At 38.4% G+C, this 20,720-nt stretch overlaps 2 protein-coding genes and 1 long non-coding RNA gene across 4 annotated transcripts; 2 read left to right on the plus strand and 1 right to left on the minus strand.

Moving 5' to 3' along the window:
* Nucleotides 1–2,328: 2,328 nt before the first annotated feature.
* npl (N-acetylneuraminate pyruvate lyase (dihydrodipicolinate synthase)) lies at nt 2,329–9,142 on the plus strand. 2 transcript variants are annotated; one of them, XM_078259164.1, is made up of 12 exons: nt 2,329–2,482; nt 2,778–2,860; nt 3,064–3,137; nt 4,821–4,908; nt 5,022–5,079; nt 6,006–6,081; nt 7,181–7,273; nt 7,415–7,560; nt 7,702–7,748; nt 7,839–7,923; nt 8,018–8,057; nt 8,146–9,142. In XM_078259164.1, exons 2-12 carry the CDS (start codon nt 2,790–2,792, stop codon nt 8,289–8,291), a joined length of 924 nt encoding a protein of 307 aa, XP_078115290.1. In that variant the 5' UTR covers nt 2,329–2,482; nt 2,778–2,789; the 3' UTR covers nt 8,292–9,142. The 2 variants fall into 2 exon arrangements, with proteins under 2 accessions (XP_078115290.1, XP_078115291.1); XM_078259165.1 differs by lacking the exons at nt 2,329–2,482; nt 3,064–3,137 and having other exon boundaries at nt 2,775–2,860.
* A 2,406-nt stretch (nt 9,143–11,548) lies between these two features.
* Nucleotides 11,549–14,864, minus strand: LOC144523558 (uncharacterized). The gene is made up of 3 exons (XR_013502520.1): nt 14,559–14,864; nt 12,074–12,169; nt 11,549–11,973 (listed from the first exon to the last, which is right to left on the minus strand). It is a non-coding gene; the product is annotated as an uncharacterized LOC144523558 (long non-coding RNA).
* Nucleotides 14,865–14,925: 61 nt separating this feature from the next.
* Nucleotides 14,926–20,488, plus strand: sec22bb (SEC22 homolog B, vesicle trafficking protein b). Its single transcript, XM_078259166.1, has 5 exons — nt 14,926–15,112; nt 16,802–16,911; nt 17,082–17,242; nt 18,410–18,556; nt 18,761–20,488. The coding sequence occupies exons 1-5, from the start codon at nt 15,038–15,040 to the stop codon at nt 18,913–18,915; spliced, it is 648 nt and encodes a 215-aa protein (XP_078115292.1). The 5' UTR covers nt 14,926–15,037; the 3' UTR covers nt 18,916–20,488.
* Nucleotides 20,489–20,720: the final 232 nt, after the last annotated feature.

Consider the following 20,720-nt stretch of genomic DNA (forward strand, 5'->3'; position numbering starts at 1 on the left):
ATTCTGTCGGTCAGATTTTTACATATATTAATTCCTAAGTATGTTACTTCCTCTTTAACAGGATGCTTTCTTTGAGCGGAAAAAGGGTACATTTTTAAATATTTAACGCTAATCCTGAAATTTTAGAGAACACATTAAGACAATAACTTTTTTAAACATGAAATTCATCTTTTAAGAAAATGGCTGTATCATCAGCTAGCTGGCAACATTTTATTTCTTTCCCTACAATGTTAATGCCTTGAAAGTTCTCATTGTACAAATATAGGGCCATTACTTGCATTACTAAGAGAAACAAAAATGAGGCCACAGGATCTCCTTGTTTTATACCACGGGATATGTTGAATCTATGAGTTGTTCCCCACGGAAGTTTAACTGAACTATTGCAGTCACTATACAAAGTTTGTATTGCTCTTTTGAAGTATTGACAAAAACCAAAAAAAATCTAACACAGCAAAATAGATACTGTGCTTTACAGTATCAAAGGCTTTATATAGGTCTATGAATAAAATGTAGCTGTTGTCTGTTATGTAATCCTTATAGTCAATCAGATCTAAAATCAGACGAATATTGTTACTGATGTGCCTACCTTGCATAAATCCAGACTGGCAGTCATCTATAATTGTGTCTAGACATGCCTTGAGTCTTTGTGCAAAAATGTGAGAGAATACTTTTGTATCATTATTAATTAGGGTTATGGGTCTCCAGTTATCAAGCACAAGTTTGTCTTTATTAGGTTTAGGTATCAAGGTAATTATACCCTGACACATAGTTGGTGGAAGTTTGCCAATGTCTATAGCTTCTCTGAAGACGTGAAGTAAAAATTCAGAAATATGATCTTGAAATACCTTCTAGAATTCACCAGTAAAGCCATCATTACCAGGGGCTTTATTAACTTTCAGTTTACTAATATTCTTTTTTAATTCATAGAGTGACAATGCTTGATCACAGATATCTTTTTGAGTTTGGTCAATACCTCGTGCCTCGTTTGTTATAGAGATGAAAATATCAGATGTGTTAAAACTGCCATTTTGCTCGAAATAAAAGTTTTTATAAAAGTCTTCCACAAAGTTTGAAATTTCAGGGGGATGTTCAGATATCTGCTCTTTAATCTTAAGTTTATGTATATTATTAAGACTGGCATTTGTTTTTTCTAAACTATGAAAATATTTAGTGTTTCTTTCACCATGTTCCATCCATCGCCGTCTAGACCTGATAAAAGCCCCCCGTGCTAAATATTGATACACATTTTCCAACTCAGATTGTATTTCAGTTAACTTATTGATATCTGTTTGAGACATATTGTCTTTTTCATAAATAGAAATTATATTAAGTATTCTGTCTTGTTCAAGTGTATTGTTCAATTTCCAAAAATTTGGATTACATCTAATTAACTGGTTCTTTGTATGCAATGTTAAAATTCTAATTTTGTGATCAGTGAAGATTGAAAGTTGTATTTTAACTTCTTTTACTTTATCTATGAGTTCATTTGATATAAGCCAAAAGTCAATCCTGGATCTAATTGATAAATCTTTGTTATTCCAAGTGAACTGGATTTGATCTGGATTATTTACTCTCCAGATGTCACAGCAATTAAGATGTAAGCATAGGTTATTAAATTCTCCATATGTGCCTTTTAAAGATCTTTGAGGGTGACAATCTTTTGTGGGATTGCTAATACTATTCCAATCCCCTCCTAACAGTAATTTAGCATTTATGAAGGTATACAATAAAACACAATAAAATAAAAACATTTGGGGCTGAAGCCCTTCAAAAATGACCTGGCACATAACTATTTAGACTGACCAACATTGCCCTCTAGCGGTGTGCAGTCGTATTTCGGCAGGCAGTCTTTTTTCGGCACAACACAGGCTTTGATTTCACTTATGTTGCCTTTAAGTGCTGAATTATCTCTCAGCGCCCTTCGCGCGCCCAAACGCATACTTGATAGCGAAATGTAATATTTAATCAAAATAACTATACGGGTATATTGTTTTTCAAACAATAATACAATTCTAAAGCCATGGTAATTATCAAAGTGCATTCCTGCAATTATTAAATGCAACGTTCCAAGACTTCCATTTCCTCTTTCCTGTCTATGGTTTTTTTCGTATGAGCCTAAAATATTAAGATATCGAACATAACAACAAATGAAAAGCGTTAATGTTTTGTAAATGAAAGTAACTACTATTCAAACCTCTAAATACGTTTTAAAGTGATTGGAAACATATTGTCTTATTTAAAATGTGAGCTTTATATATGTCCTAACTATCAATTGGTGGAAGTCCATGTTTATCTCGCTGTATTTCATTAACTACATTTCCCATTACGCTTTGCGGCATCACTTGATGCTCAAATGGCTTCACATGACATCAACACATCTTTGATTAGTGTCCAAAGAAAACAAGTTATAACCAGTAGCCTAGCCCACTTCTCCAAAAACTAAATTGATGGCCACATCGCACAGAAGAAAAAGCACGTACAGGTAGGCTGGAGCAGACAGTTGACATTAATTCAATAGTTTTCGACAGTATCATAAACAGATCGCTGTTAGCCTAATAGCCTGTGTCTTATTCCTAACGTGTATCCTGTAGTTGCATGATGCTGTAACGTTATTTATGTAAGTCTGGCCTTGAACAAGATAGTGTGACCAAAAGTTACCACTTGGATAACAGCTTTTTGTTCTTTCTTTTGTACCTTATTCTTTCTTTATTTTGAACCTTATTCTTTCTATATTTCTGACCCACCTATCATGTCTGACACGTCTGTTTGCATGTCAGGTATATTCAGTCATGGCCCCTTCTGCTGATAAAAAGCTGACCGGCCTAATTGCAGCCACTTTTACTCCATTTACCAGAGAAGGGTAAGTAACCTTTATAACCCACTTCTGCTTGTTTTTCCATGAATCCAGCACTGTGTGTTGTGTTAGATGTGTGTGAAAGTGCGGGATGAGTTTGGTATATTCGAAAACTTTGCCACATTCCTAGATCTGGAACACTATAGCATGTTTGGTATTGTATTTTGCAAAATGTGTAGGCCTATATTTTTCACAATTTCCCAAAACAGTGAAATCAATCTACTCGAGATTGGTCCTTATATTGACTACTTGACAGACAAGCAAGGTGTTCGTAACATATTTGGTAAGTTTACAAGTGGATTCTTCTGTTGATCTTTGTCACCGTCTGTGTTCCCATCTGAATCAACCCTAATCTTGCATGTTTTACTTTGTTGGTTTGTAGAAATAGTTAATGTGTTTCTCCTCTGTTGACCATGTTAACCCTCCTTTCTGTCCAAAACGTAGCAGTGTTGAGTTAGCTTACAATGGTATGTAGCCAGGTGGGTTGATAACACACTGGAATACTAAACCTTAGTCAGTTAGTTGTTAGTTTTTAAATCATATTCTTACAGCATTATTCTACCTCCAGTAATTTCACAAAACTTAGAAAACTAAGAAAATAACTCATCTGCAAGCTGAAGGCTTCCCATGACTACAATAGAACTACCAATTATTTATAAATACCTTTTAAGCCACATACTCAAATACTACATACTATTGCTTCATAGTGTGTGATTCGATAATCATTGCAACATCAGAATCAGTGTCATTTCTTCAGAAGAACATGCACTGTGCAACTGTTCCTACAATAAAGACAAGTCTACCTTTTTAATTGTACCACAGTTTTAAAAGAAGTGTATGATTTTAAAGGCAATTATCCCATTTACATTACAGCATATTCCCAATAAATGGTGCCTTGTGGAGTATGTATCCTTGAGGCCTGATAAATAAGTTTAATGCATTGCCTTTCTTTTTAAACGTTTGCAAAGCCGATTTAAAAAATAAATAATTACATAATACTATATCAGTTAAGCTTCAGACAGTATAATTTTCCTGGAAAGGGAAAAAAAAACCTTAATGACACCTTGACCTTTACACTTTTGATTAAGTTAATGTGTTGCTCTTTAGTTATCAAAGTTTTATCCGACCTTTCTGGCAAAATAGGAATATATTGTTTTGTCTCAAGCTTCAGTTAGCATCAATATGTTCCACATTAACCATTGCCCCAGGAACAGAAGCACAGTTAGATAAGGTGAAGATATAAAGTCTACCCTTTTCTCTACATTGATCAAAGCTAGCCAGTGTTCCCCGTGTGTCAAACATGACTCTGATTACAGTTTAATATCACACTTTTTCTTAAACCTAATGAATGATTCATTGTAGTTAACGCTTCATTTCCATACCATCTGTGAACTATCAGTGTGACTTTACCCAGCAGAGGAGGTGTGTACTCATCTTTGTGTCTCATCATGTTTTTTATGTTTTCTTTTATGTTCATCTCCCTGTCATTATCTGCATTATCGCTCTTTACCTTTTGTTCTGTCCATGGCACATATTGCACACTAAGCCATCCGAGTAGTAGTGGATCCCCCTATTGGCCCCACCAGACCAGGGCCCCATTTCAGGAAGGAGGTTTAACAAACTCCGAGTTTTCACTAAACCTGCTTTCTGAAATGGGGCCCAGGTTTCTTCCATTTATTTTGCCAAAAGGTCTGGTGGTGCCAGGTAGGCTAACCTTGGCTATGTAGGTTAGCTAATCCTTTTATGTCTACAGTATATACAGTACCATGCAATTAGATGTCTTTAGCTTTGTTTGGTTTTCTTTGTGGATTTTGTATACTGTACTGCAACTATACTGTTTGTTTGTGATTCATTAGAGCTAGATTCAGGTCAGCTTGTTCTTTTCCCTTTTCTTTCCTTGCCTTTTAAAACTGCAATTGCATTTGTGATGTGGGAAACAGGATGTAAATACTTAACTTTCTGATAGTGAATGGCACCACCGGAGAGAGCATGTCTCTCAGTGTTGCAGAGAGGAAGATCCTGGCTGAGGAGTGGTGTCAGAAAGCCAAGGGCAAGTAAGTCATCACACAGCCTGTTTGTCTGGAGATTTGTCCATATGTTGAGTCTATAATGCAGCAGGAAAAAGTCAAGAGTTTGTGACATTTCTTATTCGTGCATGTCTCTACAGAATGGATCAGGTGATTGTGCACGTCGGCTGCATGAGTCTTAAAGATGCCCAAGAACTGGTGAGTGGCTGCCTTTAAGTTGCAATGTAGACTCAAAGGTGTGTCTCTTAAAGAAAGTGTGCTAGTTACAGTACAAACCAGGCTCACTGCAGTGAATATGGCTTATTTTCAGGAAATGTTTCTTGAGGAAGGTTTAATAAGTCTATCCTGAATTACCATGGAAACACATACCTCCAGACTAGCCTGGTAAGGCAAGTTTTCCATCAGAGCTTATATCCTTTTTAGCCTAAAGTATTTCTGCTGTGTTCAAGTCACACTATGTGACTTTAAGATGCACTGTAATGAAAATAAAGCCCATATATATGTTTGACCCATCTTCAGCAATGAGTATGAACTCATAGATGGTCTACAACCTGTTGCCAAAAGTTCTCAAAGTGTTAATGTAATTTTTTTCATCACATTAATTGCACTGTTTTAGTATCCTTGTTAATTAGTTTCCATGTTGACAATTTTACCTTTAGGCTTTTACATTTTTTTGGAAGTAAGGTTTATTCCTGAAGGTATTGATGAAGTGTTTTAATATATTTTTATGGTGGATACAATTTCACTCATCTGCTTAGTTCAGTTGTAGATTTCCCATATTTTTCAAGGCTTTCGACATCTAATTTTCCCTTTTTATGCTAAGCTAAGGTAACCGACTGCTGGCTGTAGCCACATAATTAACGGACAGATATAAGAGTGGTATCAATGTTCTCGTATAATTCTCTGCCAGAAAGCGAAAAAGCTCAACTTAAATGAAAAATAAAACAAAATACGGAATTGGTCAAGTACATTAATGATTAACGTATTTTTTTTAAACAATGGGAACTTAACCATAGATCGAAACACTACAGTGATAGTATACTGTATAAACTGCAAAGTTTAATATATCCACTGTAGCAGTAGATTCACATTGTTTTGATCTATAATATCCATGTTTCCTCTAGACTCGCCATGCAGCACAGATCAGGGCTGATGCCATAGCAGTCATTGCCCCCTCCTTCTTCAAGCCGAGCAATGCAGGTATGCAACGGTTTTATTTCCACATATTCAAATGCAAATTCCTATACACTGAAAATGTGTGCCATTTTAAGGGGTGGTTCAAAATTTTGGACATAAGACCTCATTTCCAAGTTATCCAGTGTGTTATTTATCAGTGGAGACCATTTTCAACACTTTTCATCCAGTCCTTCAAGTTGCAGAGTTCGCTGGTGCTAGGCTAGCGTAAGTCAACAGTATCTGCTAGCCTGTCACTAAAAACAGTCTTACCCTCTGCACAGTACACCCGAGGCAAATAAATTATAACGCCAGACTATTGATATACATGTCTGTTTTGATAGAATAATGTTAGGAATAAAACTACCCTTGCATCGCGTTGCAATAGTTATACTTTGTTCTCTGTAGTTGGTAGCATAGGCTACAGCAGCGGCGGAGTGATATTACCTAGGCTACTGAGACAGCCGGTTTCCATGACAATCACACAAGTTTATTTACCTGCCGCTGCAATTTGCATGTAAACTGCCGGAGTTTACATGACTTTTCTGTCAGCAATTACCTGAAGTTAGTGGTTAGCCCAGCCAGGTATCTACCAAGAGTGTAGCTATACCGTTAGCTAACGTTGTCACCATCCACAATGCATTGAACTGTAACGTTATTTCCACTAATGTTGTCAGTCTCAATCTATCAGTAGCAGCTAGGCTAACGTTATAGAAGGGGCTAGCGTTATTAGCTGGAGTAGCCTACCAAAAGTTATTACCTATTCATATCGATATTCTGGCGTTACAATTTAGTTGCCTTGGGTGTACTGTGGAGTGTGTAAGACTGCTTTTAATGGCAGGCTAGCAAATACTGTTGACTTGTGCTAGCCTAGCACCAGCAAACTCTGCAACTAGAAGGACTGGATGAAAAGTGTAAACTGTCTCCACTGATAAATAACACACGGGCTAACTTGGAAATGAGGTCCTATGTCCAGAATTCTGAATCACCCCTTTAACAACCATTTTCATATTTTGTTCACATGTCAATACTGTACTTGTCAAGCTCAGTTGGAAAGTAAGACCAAAATAAAATATTTTTTCATGATGTAAATTGTCCATATTTTTTTCCTCTCGTCCTGCTTCAGACGTGTTGAAGTCATTCCTCCAGGAAGTGGCTTCAGTTGCCCCAACTCTGCCTTTCTATTATTATCATCTTCCAGCTATCACCGGTGTTAATGGTTAGTGCCATGGATGATTGATTTTGCAGTTGCATACCATTTGGAAATAGAGCAACTCTGCATCCTTAACTACGGTAAAATAATATTGAATGTCTTTACTGATGGCATACTGAATGTGACAGGGGCTTGTTTTTTCTTCAGTGCCAGCAAAAGATGTGTTGGACGGTATTGAGAAACTCATTCCCTCCTTCAGAGGTGTGAAGTTCAGTGGGAGTGACCTGATGGACTTTGGCCGGTGTGTCAGCTACTGTCTGCCTCACTGGTCAGTCCTCTACGGCGTGGACGAGGTCAGCTCTTTCTCCCTTTCTATTTATTTTTTGGGTCCATCTGTTTTGTGCTGTAGCTGCTTATATTGCAAGATGATGTTTTGTGACTCTGACATCCACCATAGAACCATTCTAAAACAACTTTCTGTCATTTTGCCATAGCAACTGCTTGCAGCTCTGGCCATGGGAGGCCATGGAGCAGTTGGCAGGTCAGTGTGTTAGCCTGCATAATGCTTTGTCTCCTTTTGATTCTTAACAGTTATTTACAACTAAATTGGTCTTCATTTGTCTGCCCGCAGCACATATAACTATGTAGGATGTCATGTCAACAAGCTCATATCAGCATTTGAGAATGGCGACCTTGTCCAAGCCAGGACAATACAGGTACAGTCCATCTCCCTGTTGTTGCTCCCATCTTGTCTTTGATATTATACATCACTTTTGGTTACTGACATCTTTGTCTAATTTCCATGAGCAGTTCAAGATGCAAGAGCTTCTCAGTCATGCCATGAAACTTGGTGAGCAACACTTGTCTCATGATGTTTTTCAGTCATATTATATATGAGATGAATGAATGCTCATGCACTCCCTTATTGTTATTGACAGGCTTTGACCTGGGAGTGAACAAGCAGCTGATGAATGAGGTGTCAGGCTTGTGTCTTGGGCCCCCCCGACTCCCTGTGATGCCGTGTCCTCCTGATCGCACTCAGTCCATCGTACGGAAATATCACAGCATTTTCCCTGAATGCTGATGTGTTCATACTGGGTTATTGAAATCCCTCGATAACTCAACACAGCAGTTCTGACTTTAACATTTACACTTTGAATCAAACTACCGTTAAATAGGATCTTTTCCCATTAGTCAGTCAAATCTATTATGTTAATAAATATCTTAATCTCAGTGTTTATCATTTCATAAAACGTGAAAATAACTAACTCTCATAATCAAGGGAATGTGGCACTTTTGTTTTTTGCTACAGTTAGGGAACAAGGGAACTGTCACAAATCACATATCTTATTATCCTTTACTGTGTAAGCTGAGTCTCATTGAAGGAGTTTGACCACCTTAAGCCTTGTTTTGTAAATCACGTGGTGGCATTACATTCATAGAAATTAAAAATGATCACAATGAACTACTTTAAAAAAGGGAATGAAAAGCATCAAAGCTTTACTATGTTTTGTGGTTCAGGTTTGTAGAATGTTTTGCCTCTGTCCACCGCCTTAATTATCACCAGTGAAATGAAAGTTGAACAATTTTCGACCTTGAAAATCAGTTATGGAAAAGTGCAGACTTTAAGCTGACTCCATGAGAGGGACAATAACAGACAGAAGGGGCATTATTATGAACGCTGTTTCATGAAAAAATGAACACTCCAGAAAAGGGTGTAATAAAACATCCATGTTGTTAGAAGGGACTTTAAAACACTCGCAAATGAGATTCAGCCTTTGAGTAAGAATGTATACCGTCAGTTGTTATTAAATGTGTACTTTCTGAAGTTTCATATATTGTGTAATACAGTATTTTTGCTTTGTTTTGTTATAACAAATAATCACTTTTTCAGTTTTTTACTAATACATGTGTTTAAATCCATTTGTTGGTTCACACTGATTCATGTCTCTTTCTTGTGTTCTGTTGCTGAAAAGTTTCAAAATAACAAGGCCAGTTTGATGATGATTCAAGTCAAGCAGAGTGTCCTGTTTTGTGGTCATAGCATAATTTCCTGGGCTGACTGCATTTAACATCCTATTTTATTATTATATTGACACCAGTAAAAAGACTATCATGTTCATATCAAGGCTTCTTTACAGTCTTCTAAAAAAAAAGCTATGCTTTTTTTGTTTACACTTTCTTGAAGTGACGGGGGACTTTTTTCTGTAAAGTATTTACATAGAAATCATATTTGCAGAAATAATGAACACAATAATCATCTGTATAGGCTACACTCATTGAACTGCATACAGCACTGCATAACAGATTATCAAGTTTGTCAACCTAGACTAATTGCATTTTTTAAGATTATTATCAAATAAAGTAACATGTAATATAAGTGGTGCAAAAGAAAATGGGGGAGGGGGAGGGGTGGGGGGTAAGGTGCACAGTTCTGAGACGCTATATAAAAAATACAAAGATAAATAATTTACTATGCTAATTTAACCGGGACAATTCATTGGATACAATATTCAGTCAAAAACCATTCCTTACTTTTTCCTGGGGCTTTCAGTCGCCCCTCATAGTCTTCCTGAGTGGATGGAGACATGGGATGCTTCATAAAAAGGCAGTGTGTGGTGAACCTCGAGCGACGTAATTTAGTTTTAATTTATTTAAAGACGACACGTGTCTTGGTCTTATACACAATAATTCCACATGATGTATGACGACGATGATAATAATACACTAGGAAATGAAATAAAGTAAGAAAAGTCACTATGAACACAAACATTCAGTCTTTGTAGCAAACGTTATAAGTAAAAGTGATATATACCGTCAGTTGTTATTAAATGTATACTTTCTGAAGTTTCATATATTGTGTAACACAGTTTGCTTTGTTTTGTTATAACAATCACTTTTTCAGTTTTTTACTAATACATGTGTTTAAATCCATTTGTTGGTTCACACTGATTCATGTCTCTTTCTTGTGTTCTGTTGCTGACAAGTTTCAAAATAACAAGGCCAGACTATCTGTAAGAGCAGCACAAACGTGTGGGTGCACCTGTGTCTCTGCCAATGTGTGTGTCTCATCGTCGTGGTGTCTAATCAGATGGAAATTCAGCATTGTCTCTGACTTGTTTTCTATCCTGATCTCTAGGTCTGTATTCGCTAACATTTCCTTGAAATGCATGCATAGTCTTTTTGGCCTGAAGTTACTACAATTCCCTGTACTTGTTTGTGTATTTGTATAAATGATAATTCAATTGTAAATCTGTTGTGGATTTTCTTTTGCTGGCTAAATTTAGTTGGTGAAGAGTTTGGGGAACATTCAAGAAATCCTCTGAGAACAATGTTTGGCCTTCTCAGACTACTTGAGTTTGGGGATTGCCATAAAATTCTGCCTACTGACAAACCTCATCAGTGGATGGATTTCATCAACTAGTAATTAACTCTAAACCTTGATAACATTGTGGTTTACACCCAAAATTAGCCCCCAGTTATATACTAAATTGAAATGCCATTTAATTCAAGATAAATCGTCCAAACCACTGCTGTTGTTCCAAATGAACCTCTAATTACGAGGTTTGGTAGAATAGTTTTAAACAATGTGCTTCTCAATTCACCACATAAAAAGCTGTGAATTTACAGAAATGGTGTGTAAACAGATGGGAGAAAGAAAAGCCTCACACAAACCAGCCTCACCTTTGTGAGAAGCTATGCTGCCACCCACTAAGACAGACATAAGCAGCATTTATGGATTCTGCAGCTGTGTAACACATCCAAATGACTTTGCTCAACCTGATAGTACACCACCCCAAACTGTCACACGGGTAATATCAGAGCATTCTGATGTAGGATTTTAAAATTAAAGGCTTTGGAAATGTCCAAATAAAGCTATATTTGAACTGTTTTCAGGCTGCTCTAAAAACGAAACCTCCTGTTTGATGATAGTACACCACCCCAGACTGTCACACGGGTAATATCAGAGCATTCTGATGACTTGTTGAAGGCAAGTTTCGTCATGAGTTGTTTCTCTAACAGAAAAGAACATCTGGATTCAAAACAAGCGCAGTGAGTAGTGTGTGCCTCAGACTGCATCTCGTTATGAACTTCAGTAACCCTGTGTGTGTGTGTGTGTGTGTGTGTGTGTGTGTGTGTGTGTGTGTGTGTGTGTGTGTGTGTGTGTGTTACATTTAGCCTAGTAGTTAGTATGTGCTTTTGGAGGCGGTTACAATGAACATTTTTAGACACACTGTAGAGTATTTTACCATCTCCTACATTAGGCCATGAGGTGGGACCAGGGGAGAACTTGCTTGGACGCGTGTTCTGCGTGCCAATAATCAATGTCCACAATCTGTCTGCATTTCGGTGCTGTGACCCATTTATTTTCCTGACGGCCTGCTCACTATCGCGCAAGCAATACAGTCCATTTCATTTCATTTCTGGTTTAGTTCCATTCATTTTCCTTATCAAACAATGACACGCACTGGCACGGTGAAAAGCTGTATGCTTTCCCCTTTTTCCACACACCTGTGTACTTGTGGCTGATTACCTTTATGCCTTCCCAAAGGCAATGCTCCACCCAGTGCTCAAACATAAAACTGCAGATGAATTAGCATAACCAACATGGTAGCCTATATAAACAAAACAAAGTGGTGTAATGGCTCCAACACACACTGTCACAGGGAACACTGCTCAGACAGGCATGGAAATCACAGGACTCATGGTCATACAATTTGTTTCTACCCTGAGGCTGTCTTGAATGGGCACAGTCAATGGTACCTCTGCAACACAAAAACACATTACACTTATTATATATATATGTTTTACTATTAGTCCCAAGTTGATCTTCTGCATGTAAATATTGTTTGTATTGAGACTTACAGTTGCTTTACTGTGCCTGAACCTGACTCCCTGCTGCGCTCAGATGAACCTGCAGCTGCAGTGGTACAGGACTGGTGCCATGCTAACAGATGGAGCCTGGGAGCAAACAGAGAGGAGAGATGATATCGGATAAAACTTAGATTTTGACTTTGACAACTTATCCCCATGAGGACACGTGGCTGTTGGAGCAGAAATAAATAAAATAATAGAACATTACAGAGCAAATGGTGATTAGAGGATTCCAGGGATGCTAAACTGATGTGTAACTGCAACTCTTGTGTTACATGGAAAAAAATATATGGTCAACGCTATAAAGTTTAAAGTATGGATAACAGTGTTTAGAGGATGAACAGAGTAGCAGCATGAGGAGCAACAGGCGAAGGTGCTGCAAAGCTGCATCATCTCACCATTGAGGGTGTTTCTTGGAACTGAAAGTACTAAGCCAACTTACAAAGAACAGTGTGTTGTTGAACCAGACAAATTCACTCTCAATAAGCCACATCCACCCCCAGTAGAGGGTGGAGGAGTGAGATGGGGCTTCCCCTGTCAAACCTGTCATAAAGCACTTTTAATATCTTCATTCTATGGAGCCTTCTTGTTCCTCTCTATAAGCCTTTGTTTCACATTGTTCTGGTGTCCAGTTTTCCATCTGTCATTGTCCTTAGCTCCCTTTAGACACACTTCCTCCATGTCTCCATTCCTGAAAGTCTAGTTCTTCTTACAGAGTAATTTAATACTTGAAGCATTTACAAACATAAAATAGACTGGTTTTCATATTAAATAAACTGTGAAGGGGTACTGTACACACTTCTGGGCTTTTATCGCGTTCCTCTCAGCTTATGCCATGTCACGCCTCCACAAAATGTCCGACCTGCAGCAGACATGCAGTGTGGCAGATGCCGGTGGTCACTTGGTGGGGGTCTGCCGTGTCAGGGCTGCAGCCTATGACAGTGACTCTCTGTGGACCCACCACCTGACTCACTCACAAGTGATAAAACTGAGAGGTTGTGAAAGGTCTGGTGACGTCTTTCTTTATTTCTTTCTTTCTTACTTACTTTCTTTTTTCATCCCTCACCTGTCTGCCCTTAGCTTGGACTCTCACTGTGGTTACAAAGTATCAGCCTCTGTTGATGCTGTCTCACAGCTTGGTTAAGAGTGCCGACAGCATGTTAGTTGTATGTTGGTTTTAAAATGTGTGCATGTGCATCTGTTTGGAGAAGGATTGCCACGCTATAACTCCACTTCACATGTAAAGGTTAGATTCTCGCTGGCCTTTGTACCTGGAGTTCAAATGATTTGCTGCACGGTTCTGTGTGTCTCCTTGCTCCATCTGACATTTCAAAATAATGTGCTTCGATTAAACTTTTATCAGTGTATCATGGGAAACTAAATAATAAATCTTATGCTTAGAACTTGCCTTTTTAAGATATGACATAATGCAGCTGTTTGAATAAAATAGATTCAATACCATAAAGAAAGAGGGGAAGTCAATTTCGTCGTATTGTAGAGAATGCTTGTCTCACTGAGGCTTACCCTAACAGTGACCAATGCTGCCCTCAGCTGTATATATTTTGCACTTACAAGATAAACATATAACAATAATCTTTGGTTGCTCCATGGTGTAAAGGACAATAAAGGATTAGTGGAGTAAGAGGGATATCATGCTGTGCAATAAGAAGAATGGAAATGGAAAGGTGGAGTAATGATTCAAGTCAAGCAGAGTGTCCTGTTTTGTGGTCATAGCATAATTTTCTGGGCTGACTGCATTTAACATCCTATTTTATTATTATATTGACACCAGTAAAAAGACTATCATGTTCATATCAAGGCTTCTTTACAGTCTTCTAAAAAAAAAGCTATGCTTTTTTTGTTTACACTTTCTTGAAGTGACGGGGCACTTTTTCTGTAAAGTATTTACATAGAAATCATATTTGCAGAAATAATGAACACAATAATCATCTGTATAGGCTACACTCATTGAACTGCATACAGCACTGCATAACAGATTATCAAGTTTGTCAACCTAGACTAATTGTATTTTTTAAGATTCTTATCAAATAAACATTTTGTCAATTATTTTAGGATAAGAACATTTTTGAACTCTTTATATTAGTCATAAAGTATGCTACTTTTTTAAACTCATAAAAGTCCAATTATTAATTATAATAATAATAATAATAATAATAATTATTATTATTATTATTATTATTATTAGAATAGAATAGAATGCCTTTTATTGTCATTATACACATGTGCAACGAGATTGAAGCAACTCCTTTTCCAGTGTCAACATGTACATAAGAGAAATGTAACATGTAATAAAATAAGTAGTGCAAAAGAAAATGGGGGAGGGGAGTGGGGTGGGGGTAAGGTGCACAGTTCTGAGATGCTATATAAAAAATAGAAAGATAAATAACAATTTACTATGCTAATTTAACCGGGACAATTCATTGGATACAATATTCAGTCAAAAACCATTCCTTACTTTTTCCTGGGGCTTTCAGTCGCCCCTCATAGTCTTCCTGAGTGGATGGAGACATGGGATGCTTCATAAAAAGGCAGTGTGTGGTTTACCTCGAGCGACGTAATTTAGTTTTAATTTATTTGAAGACGACACGTGTCTTGGTCTTATACACAATAATTCCACATGATGTATGACGACGATGATAATAATACACTAGGAAATTAAATAAAGTAAGAAAAGTCACTATGAACACAAACATTCAGTCTTTGTAGCAAACGTTATAAGTAAAAGTGATACGGAACTGTATTTGTGGTCACAAATTGCTTCCGCATAACGAGAGGACGGAAATATGTAGCTGCGACACACAAAGCTCTTGCGTTTCCGGCCAGCTCAGCGCGTCAGCTCTGTGGTGTTGTCAGTTTACAGCCTCTGCCAAACCCAGTCCCAGTTTACCTGGAACATTTTTAGTGGGCAGCGGAACACCCGGACATCGCGGAGAGATGGTGCTGCTGACGATGATCGCTCGGCTGGCTGACGGACTGCCGTTAGCCGCTTCAATGCAGGAGGACGAGCAGGTTAAAATTTCCGCTTCTTTTTTGCCAGCAGCTGTCGGTTTGCTGTTATCACTGCACAGGCTTCTGCTGTAAACGCCTCTAAGTTGTACTAATGCTATAGTGACACGTTAGCTAACATGTACTGGCTAACGTTACTGTAGGCCTGTCTGTCTGTCTGTACACAGAGCCAGCATTTTATTTACCTAAAGCAACTGAGTCATTCCTCAGAGTGCTTACAGAACAGGCTCCCTGTGTTTCAACCCTGACCTTATTCATATGCCGCATAATCATTTGAGCATTGCATAACTTCACCTGTAAGTTTCATGAGGCTAACACAGTCCAATTTAGGTCTTTACAAATCAGTTTTCCACAGTCAGAGGTGTCTATATGTTGTACCAAACACAGAGGGCTGCAGTCAAAACATGCTCATTATCAGGTTTGATTGTAAATTAGGTCAGTAACACTTGATTAAAGGCATAGTTTGACTTTCTGTAGAACATTTCCGATTAGAGCCTGATAAATATATTTATGTTATCATAAAAATATATTTATCTTATCATATAGATATCTGTAAAAAAAGATATGTTTGACATGAAAAATGTGAAGAAAAAAAAAACATACAAAATGTGTCCACCAGAGAGTACCGACATGCTTATTTCTTAACTGTAAAATGATCTTGCTTACAATTTATCAATAACTGTAAAATGATCTTGCTTACAATTTATCAATAACTAAATTTGGCAGTGGTTCAGGTGCAACGTCCCTGGTTTACCGCATTTCATACACCTGTCAACTGAAATGGCCGGTTAGCTCAGTTGGTAGAGCAGGAACACATATTGAGGTTTATTCCTCGATGCAGAAGGTCCAGGGTTCGAGTCCGACCTGGGATAGTTTCCTGCATGTCTCCCCCCCCCCTCCCCTTCCATGTCTGAGCTGTCCTATCATTAAAGGTGGACATGTCCATAAAAATAATCTTAAAAAAAAAAAAAAAAACTCAACTAGAGTGAGAAGACACAAACAAACTTAACATATGAAAATGTTAAATGGATGGCATTGTAACATGTTAAGTTGGTTTATTATGCTTGAGCATGACTTACCAGGAGTCTAACATCTTTCCCTCACTCTCTTGTTTGCTTTCATAAAGGGAAGTGAAAAGGTTTGTTGTGTCTCTGCTCGCTGCTTCAACATCGTGCGTGTATCTGTGATGCTACAGTGTTGCTGTAAAGGATCTCTCATTTGCTAGAGTCAACATCACCCAGGAAATGAATACCATCCACCACCAAAATGCTGACCATAATCAAGTCACCACAAACCGCTGGAGTGGCTATTTTTTCTTTTAAAAAATTCCCCACATTGCCTTCTGTCTCAGTTGTAGCATCACACTGCTGAGTCTGTCTGTAGTCTTTTGTGCCAACTATTTATTTCCAGCACACTGTACAGGGCAAGAAATTAACACCATCAAGGGAATTAGTGTGAAATCTGGACTGTAGGTGGTTGCTATTTTTGTCTGTCTTGACAAACACTTAAACAAATAAACTCATATTTTTGACATTTTGTCTTTTTCTGGTGCTAAAATCGTGACATTTGCTTGTGAGCTCTACATGCAAATGTGGCATGCAAATGTAAATTTCTTGCTCTGATGAAACGCACGTATTTGCTGTGTGAGATGTGAGTCGCGTTGTAACTGGTGTTGTTATTTGGTCTGTTCAGCTGGGTCGGGACCTTCAGCAGTATCAGAGTCAAGCTAAGCAGCTCTTCAGGAAACTCAATGATCAGAGTCCCACACGCTGCACTTTAGAGGCTGGCTCCATGTCATTTCAGTGAGTATGAAGAAGAACACAAGTACAGTTAAAAACATGATATCATTATATTTCTAGAATTCAGAATGTTCAAACATTTAAATACACAGCGGCGCAGAGCACTAAAACACATCTACAATCCAGTTATTTCTGTAATGGTGTCTTTTCCCATTTTTATGTTCTCCTTGCAGCTACGTTATAGAGAAAGGAGTGTGCTACCTTGTGCTGTGTGAAGCCAGCTTTGCTAAGAAGCTGGCCTTTGCTTACCTTGAAGACCTGCAGGCAGAGTTTCATGAGCAGCATGGAAAGAAGGTCCCCACAGTTTCCCGGCCCTACTCCTTCATTGAATTTGGTAAGAAGAAAAGAGAGCCAGGAGCAACTGGATAACTGCTCTCTGGGCTGATAAGTTTAAGCTTGTTTGTTTGTTTCAAATGCATTAGTGACCACTATTATGTTGTATAATATGTATAGTTGTGATGTAAAAAAAAGTCGGGTATCTACAAATCTGACCTTTTCTCTACAACACATGGAAGTGAGAAATTTATGTTGCACTGATTTTGGTAGTTTCGCAACAGAGCCTCCATGCCCATTTTGCTCTTGATTGCGCCGTGGCATTTTATTACTTTCGACCCACTTTTGTTGCACCGCTGGTCAGTTTTGCCTTGAATAACAATGTCACTCGTATCCCATAGAAAATCAAGAGGAGCAAACTGAAATGCCACTCCTCTAGTTTATTATGTCGCTTATTAAATCTATCAGAGAGGGGAATTTGTCCAACACCCAGATGACAGGCAGACTACCAGGACTGTGGAGCTGATAGTCATCTGCAGAACTTATTTAGTGAGTGAGGCGGGTTTGGTAAATGTCCACTCCCCTCACTCCTGGACATTTACCAAACCCGCCTCACCCGCAAAGCAGCCAGCATTGTGGGTGACCTCAGCCACCCCTCACACAGCCTCTTCAGCCTCTTGCCATCTGGGAGATGGTACCGGAGCATCTGAGCCTGTTCCATCAGACTGGCAAACAGCTTCATTCCCAAGGCAGTCAGGAAGCTCAACTCCCTCCCCTCCGCCCCCCAAGAACTCTGGACTCTGACCCCCCCCCCAGGATCTGCACTGGCCAATTTATATAAAAGACCCTCAGGAACTCTTCCTTTTGTATTCCAAATTTCAAATATCTTCATCTTTAGTTTTCTGTACTGTTTGATTTTGCCTTACATTTGCACTATTTACAATTTATTACTATGTATATATTGTATATATTACTTCTCTTTCTTTATCTTATTTGTACATATTACTTATGTTTTAAAATCTTTATTTGTATATATTTCTTATCTTTTCTATTATACTTGTTGTACGTGTCCTTATTGCACCGCGGGTCGGAGAGAAACATATTTTCAATTGCTCTGCATGTCTGGCACATATTGCAGAATTGACTATAAAGTTGACTTGAATTTTGAGAAACCCCTCCACACGCTGCCATTGACTGCTTTAATTTATTTGTGCTGCTGCCTCACCAGACACCTACATCCAAAAAACCAAGAAGTCGTACATTGACAGCCGAGCGAGAAGGAATCTGGGCAGCATCAACACAGAGCTCCAGGACGTACAGAGGATCATGGTGGCTAACATAGAGGAGGTGCTGCAGAGAGGAGAGGCTCTCTCGGGTAAGTCCATGTTAGCTCAGGTCTCTTCGGGGTCAAACCGACGCGGTGTGTCCCTCTCTCACTGATTGATAAAAGTGAGGAGGGTGATCCTTATTTGATATTGTCCTTATCTGTGTCTCTCTTCTCCTTTCCCCCCCCCAATCTCCTCTCTTCTCTTTTGTTTTCAACTCCGGTTCCCTTTCCTCCTGTTTCTCATCCCCGCAGCGCTGGACTCCAAGGCCAGCAACTTGTCCAGCCTGTCGAAGAAGTACAGGAGCGACGCCAAGTATCTGAATACCCGCTCCACCTATGCCAAGCTGGCAGCCGGTGGTGTCTTTTTCATCATGCTCATTGTCTATGTGCGCTTCTGGTGGCTCTGAGAGAGAAAAGAGAAGAAGTGGAAAATGAGCTGCACAGAGTCTGCAGACACTTAAGAAAAGCTGTCACCTTTGACTAAAAACGGGATCCCTGCTCTTAATAAGACTTTGCAGACATACCACCGCCCATTTTGTTCTCACCTGTCCATGGATGTGTGATCTGAATATAAATGATGTCATAATGCATAGTTTTATTATTAACAATCGTACAGTAATGCGCTAGTATTTAGGTTGAGAGGCAATGAGTGAATGTGTGCGTGCGTGGGTTGATTGCGCAGTTTATTTGCAGGTGATTAGTTTTGGAGGGAAAATGAAGAGAAACAGAAATTTCCTGTTTTGTGAGTTTCCAAAGCTGTACTGTACTGTAACAGGACTGATTTAATAGTGTTTACTGTCTAATAATACAGAAAAGAGCAAAAAAAACACAACTTTATTTATCCTAAGCACTTCATATGGGTAACTGCGTTCTTTAACATTATAATCGTAGTAGTGATGGCTTGACGGGCCTTGACTACCCACAGCTACAAAAAATTGGAAAACATGGCATTCATTCTTTTAGTTGGCTCAGCAACAAAATAGGAAAAGTAATTTAAGTTTTTCTCATTATGGGATATCCAACATTTATTAGGGGGTCAGAAAAGGGGGAGGGTGATGTATTTTATTTTATTTTTTTTACTTTTTTTGGGTGAGCAGGGGTGGGTCATTTAATTTTAGTTACCCCAAATTGATATTTCAGCCTTCCCTAGCGAGATGATTTATAATTTTCTTTTTCTTTTTTTAAAGTATGCAATACTCTCAAAACGGTGGTTTAGTGTGCACAGTGGGTCATAAAGGTGCCCTTAACAATCTTGTCACAGCTTTATTTCATATTTTCCCATCACAGTCAACTAGCTAATAGAAATATTTGGTAACACTTTACTTGAAGGTATCTACATAAGAGTGACATGACACTGTCATGACACATGAACCCTAACCCTAACTTGTCATGACAAAAACCGAATGACACTGTCTGACAGAAGCGTTATGTCATAAACGTTTATGACTTGTTTATGACATGTTCACGACAGTGTCATGTCACTCTTATGTAGGTACCTTCACGTATAGTATAACCAAAATATATCAATTATGAGAAACACAGAATACGGATATTCATGTTTACCGATAATACTTATTAAATGATCTCTACTAGCAGTAGTTCCTCCCCTTCACTTTAGCCTTCATCAAAACAGAAAGTTAAATGTGTCACATCAAGTTGGCCTATGTCATAATTCAAGTGCAGCCTATTAGTATCTCTTTATTCTAAAATAGAGAGTGGCTGGAATATTCATACACCCGTTATTGCACCGTGGCTGTGTGGACCCGCACCTTTCTGTTAGCAGGCATATATATATATATATATATATATATAAAAAAAGTATGTCTCGTTGAAGATGCCTTTTTATTTTGTGTAACGTTTCAACATGTAGACTCAATTTAAAAGTGGATTAAGGCTGAGAGACACAGGTGCTCACGGCTGAAAAGGACACCTCTCTTTCTGTTCTGTCTGCTATCTATGAATAAAATCATTTGCACAAAGCACGCTTCCTCTCTGTCAGAGGACTTTGAGTTGACCTGATGATTATCAACTGTTCTTCAACGGGGAATGCAAATAGAGATGCTCGCATTCTACAGTTCTCTCTGTTGGTTAAGCCATCTATGCTGAATACTGCCTAATATTGGCATTATTAAGAATCTCACCGCCGCGGCCCGGGTTCGATTCCCAAGTCAGGGAACTCATTCTAAAATTTCCCTCGAGATGAATAAAGTAT

Source organism: Sander vitreus, chromosome 9, assembly GCF_031162955.1.
Source record: "Sander vitreus isolate 19-12246 chromosome 9, sanVit1, whole genome shotgun sequence".
NCBI classification, from domain to species: domain Eukaryota; kingdom Metazoa; phylum Chordata; class Actinopteri; order Perciformes; family Percidae; genus Sander; species Sander vitreus.